This window comes from Borostomias antarcticus, assembly GCF_949987555.1.
Source record: "Borostomias antarcticus genome assembly, chromosome: 2".
Lineage (NCBI taxonomy): Eukaryota > Metazoa > Chordata > Actinopteri > Stomiiformes > Stomiidae > Borostomias > Borostomias antarcticus.
The window spans coordinates 40402194-40407193 of NC_140235.1; the positions used below are offsets into that span (position 1 = coordinate 40402194).

The 5000-nt window shown below is 49.2% G+C and overlaps 1 protein-coding gene across 1 annotated transcript in view; it reads left to right on the forward strand.

The window, feature by feature from the left end:
• Positions 1 to 5000, forward strand: part of LOC311323316 (exportin-7-like) — a gene marked incomplete at its 5' end in the record, with an annotated part of 45155 nt that overhangs the window by 34646 nt on the left and 5509 nt on the right. Inside the window, 6 exon segments of the mRNA XM_084455517.1 lie at positions 2534 to 2607; positions 2720 to 2800; positions 3412 to 3475; positions 3597 to 3705; positions 4262 to 4368; positions 4508 to 4596. Coding sequence (XP_084311643.1) covers positions 2534 to 2607; positions 2720 to 2800; positions 3412 to 3475; positions 3597 to 3705; positions 4262 to 4368; positions 4508 to 4596 — 524 coding nt within the window.

Here is a 5000-nt window from a genome sequence, read left to right on the forward strand (position 1 = left end):
ACAGCATTTTACAGCCTGGCTCTAGATCAAAAAGTTACACTTTTTTCAACTGCCAAAAAAAGCCTAGAGCTCACGGCGCTGTAGCGCTAAAAAGCGCTTGGAACACAGCTCTCGTCTCTATAGCGCCCTAGACCTCATTAACCATTGTAAACAACGAGAAAACAACGCCAGCTCTAAAACACAGCTCCTCGGTGGACACACCCCCTAAGGGCTCGGCGATCGACCGCTCAGAACCCTGGGTGGTTTCAGATCTCCGTCCCCCAACGGTCCACTGTTACAGCGAGGCCTCCGCCTCCCCCATCCTGACCAGCGCTCGACCCCTCCCTCCCTACCTCCGAACCTCCGACCCCCTGTCACGGAGAGGCCTCCGCCTCCCCCATCCTGACCAGCGCTCGACCCCTCCCTCCCTCCCTACCTCCAAACCTCCGACCCCCTTCCCATCCCCCCATCGCCCCCCGGGCCCCCGAGAGAGGCCCCTGTGGGGGGGCGGATGTGGGGGCGAGCGTCTCTTTTGTCTCAGACTCTATTATCTGGACGCGCTGACCGCAGCCGTTTCCCAGAGGCCCCTGAGTCTCTCCGGACGGAGGTGGATAGGTGTTGTTTTACCGTTGTTGTTCTGACGTTGTTCTGACGTTGCCCGACGTGCGGGGAGACGAGCTGACCGATGCCGACCGTGTTCTTTTTTGTTTCCGGACAGAGATTGGGACGTGCGAGGCGCAGATAAGTGCTGGAATGTAGCGAGAGAGAGTAGCTTCTCACCACCCCCGCTGTCTTGTTTGGTTTGGTCCTAGCCCCTCCCCCCCAGTGGTCTGAGTGTGACCCTAGCTTTAGACCGGTCCGTGGTGGGGGTAGTACTGGCCCTGTGGTTGGGGTCAGCTGAAGGGTCAGCCTCTACTAAGCTGTGGTGGGGATGAAGAACAGCCAGGCTAGTCGCCACCACTAAAAATGGGGGTCCAGGCTAGTCGCCACCACTAAAGATGGAGGTCCTTCAACATCTTTCTCACTCGTGTGTGAATTTGAACTCTTGAGGCGTCCATTTTATGAATGGACTCTCAAGACTTCCGTGATAACCCACCCTACCCTGCCCACACCCCCACACACACACACACACACACACACCCTGTCTGTGGTAGTATGTGCTGTAGTAGGAGGAACAGGGGTCAGTTAAACAGAGCTGGTTCGTCGTGTGTGTGAACAGATGAGTGTCCCAGTAGACATGTGGTCATTTCGTGGCAGGTCTTGGTATCTAGAGGTCTAAGAGTGTGTGTGTGAGCGTGCGTGCGTGTGTGTTGGTACTTTACTGACCATCCTAAACAAAATATTAATGGATAATTTTTGGGATTGTGTTACTGGTGACTACACATACAGTAAAAAGCAATCACCAATCAGATGCATTTATACAGTCGGCGTTCTTTGTTTCAATATGCCTTTTCTGACATTCATGACAAAACGACAACTTTATGATAACTGTTCTTGACTAATGTCTTAGTACTATAACATGCTTGCGGTCCATCTCATACAGACAGCTGCTTCAGCTGCACAGCTGCTTCAGCTGCATAACACAATTAACAGTCTGATTATGAGACATCACATTTTTGTTATACATATGTAAGACATTCTCTTGTAACCTGCCAAGTCTCCTTGGCAACCATGCTGTTTTTAGTGGATGTAATTAGTTTCACTTCTTCATAAGTGCTCATAATGATCCTGTTCCTCCTCTGAGAGAAACTCCGCAGTCACTCCCCCCCGGTCTCTCCCCCCCTGGCTGTCCGTAGTGATTGAAAACTTAATGTACGAAATGGGCCGGCTTTTGGTGAAGCACTTAGCTAGAGTGATGGAGCCAGAGAGCAGTTGGCTTCGGGGGCTGGATCACGATGTGCCCTCGTAGGCCGGAGTTAGCCAGAGCTGGGATGGGGAGCTAGCTGAAGCAGGGCTAACCTGATCTCAACCTGACTAGATCAGGCTTGCTTCATCACATGCCCCTCTCAGTGGTTTACCAAGGGTTTTTTTCAGAGGGGGGGGTGGTAGGCCCCCCCCGAAACTACTAGTGTTGTCGTGAGACAGCCGTTGTCACGGATACGTGGTGTCAATAGTGGCGTCATATAATAAGCGAACCGTTCACAATAGGGTAAGGTGCAAGTATAAAAATCCCCTTAGGGATTAATTAATTAAGTATCTATCTATATATCTATCTAATCTATCTACAGTAATCTTACTGTATGTAGCAGGGGCCAGGAGGGTGGGGGGGTGGGTTGTAAAGGGTCGGTCCTTTGGCGGGGTAGGTTGTAACGGTAGGGGTAACACCGCCTCTGTTCTCTGGATGATGGGTTAATGATGTGTGTGTGTCTGTCTCTCTCTCTCTCTCTCTCTCTCTCTCTCTCTCTCTCTCACTTTCTCTCTCTCTCTCTCACTTTCTCTCTCTCTCTCTCTCTCTCTCTCTCACTTTCTCTCTCTCTCTCTCTCTCTCTCTCTCTCTCTCTCTCTCTCTCCCTCCCTCTCTCTCTCTCTCTCTCTCTCTCTCTCTCTCTCTCAGCTGTACCGAAGGTTGTCCGAGGTCCTGGGTCTGAATGACGAGACCATGGTTCTCAGCGTCTTCATCGGCAAAATGTGAGTCACCGCCATCTTCCAGCCCGACCGCCGCTCTCGGTGTAACTGTCTGTCGTCACTAATATCTCTGAGTGTTTTAAACCTTTTTGTTGTTGTTGTTGTTGTTGTTCAGCATTACCAATCTGAAGTACTGGGGCCAGTGTGAGCCAATCACGTCCAAGACGCTTCAACTACTCAACGACCTCTCCATAGGATATCCTTTCTGTGTGTGTGTGTGTGTGTGTGTGTGTGTGTGTGTGTGTGTGTGTGTGTGTGTGTGTGTGTGTGTGTGAGCGTGTGTGCGCGCGTGTGTGTTAGGGCTGGGTTTAAAAAAACGATTAATCGATTCTGAATCAAATGATTCTGAATCGATTCATGAATCCCAAAATCGATCTTTTATTTAATGAATAAATGAAGGAATGTTCATTCATTCATTCAATGATTCATTAATTCATTCATTTTTGGAAATCAGTATCGATACCCAGCCCTAGTATTGATGTGTTGCATAACTTGGCAGTCATGTAATTAAGGTTACAGATAAAAAAAATAGGTTTTAGTAACACTAACCGAATCGATATTGAATCAAATCGAATCATGATAATCGATTCTGAACCTTGTGAATCGGAATCGAATCGATTCTTGAAATCCGAATCGATACCCAGCTGTAGTGTGTGTGCGTGTGCATGTCGCGTGTGTGTGCGTGCGTTTGAAAGCGAGACTGTGTGTCTGGCGTACTCTGTAGCGCTCCATCTTTGCCCAGACCTACTAGCGTACTCTGTAGCACTCCATCTTTGCTGCGTCGTCCTTGACGGTTGCCGTGACCACGTACAGCAGCGTCAGGAAGCTGGTCAAGCTGAGCGCCGTCCAGTTCATGCTCAACAACCACACGGTAAGCGGAGCATGTCCGGCGTTGAACCTGTCTCTCCAGAACCGGTCTCTCTCCAGTCCCGTCGTGTGACGGAGGCGCTTGTTTTGTGTCGTAACGGCGTGTTTCTCCCCTGCGACGCCAGAGCGAGCACTTCTCCTTCCTGGGGGTCAACAACCAGTCCAACCTCAGCGACATGCGCTGCCGGACCACCTTCTACACAGCGCTGGGGCGCCTACTGATGGTCGACCTAGGTACTACACATGCTCACTCACGCACATGCTCGCACACACACGCTCACACACACACAAGCTCGCACGCACACGCTCACGCACACACTCACGCACACGCTCACGCACACACTAACGCTCACACACACACACACAAGGCAAGTTTATTTGTATCGCACATTTCAGCAGCAAGGCAATTCAAAGTGCTTCACATGAGACATTAAAAGCATCAAGACAAAGTGCAAGAAACACATAAAAGGTCATATAAAACAAAATGCAAAAAAAGGACATTTAAAACAAAATGCAGGAAAAATAAAATACAGGAATAAAAGTTACAGCGCAGTGTGTGAATGAATAATTATTTGATTTAATAAAAAGCAGCGGCGAAAAGAAAAGTCTTCAGTCTTGATTTAAAAGAACTGAGAGTTGCAGTTTTCTGGAAGTTTGTTCCGGATATGTGGAGCATAAAAACAGAGTGAAACAACTAATGTGTTGTTTCACCCTGTGATTCCTTGATTTAACTGTGATTCCTTGATTTAACTGCGTGTGTGTGTGTGCATGTGTGTGTGTGTGTGCGCAGGTGAGGACGAGGACCAATTCGAGCAGTTCATGCTCCCTCTGACGGCAGCGTTCGAAGCCGTGGCCCAGATGTTCAGCACCAACACCTTCAACGAGCAGGAGGCCAAGGTACGAGACACACACCCTCGCCAGGTCCTCCTCCTACACACCTACACACACACACACCTACACACACACCCACCCACATGACTGCTGCAGCGCCTAGCGTAGCGGCACGCACGCTAACGCCGTCTCTCGTCTCCCGTAGAGGACGTTGGTGGGTCTGGTCAGAGACCTCCGGGGCATCGCCTTCGCCTTCAACGCCAAGACCAGCTTCATGATGCTGTTTGACTGGATGTATCCTTCGCTGACCTCTGACCTTCTCTGGCTGGCTACGCTAGCAGACGCTTACCGGACCACTCTAGAATATTAGCCTCGTGAGACCATCCTGATGAACCGAAAAACGGCGAAAACGTCTTTTACTCCGAGAAACTCTGTGAATAATAATTAATAATAATAATACATTTTATTTGTAACGCACTTTTCATTAAAACATCTGAGTGCTACAGGTTTAAAAGCATGCACGAAACACAACTGAACAAAAAGATTCTGTTTCTATAGCCTTTACAGCACTTTTGAATTCATTTAGCGTGATTCTGTCCTGGAGTTTAAGCGTGTTCTGTAAAGTGTTCCATGTTAAGGGGTCAGAGTACATGGTCTAGGAACAGGTCATTCTGAGTCCTGGGATCACAACCCACGAG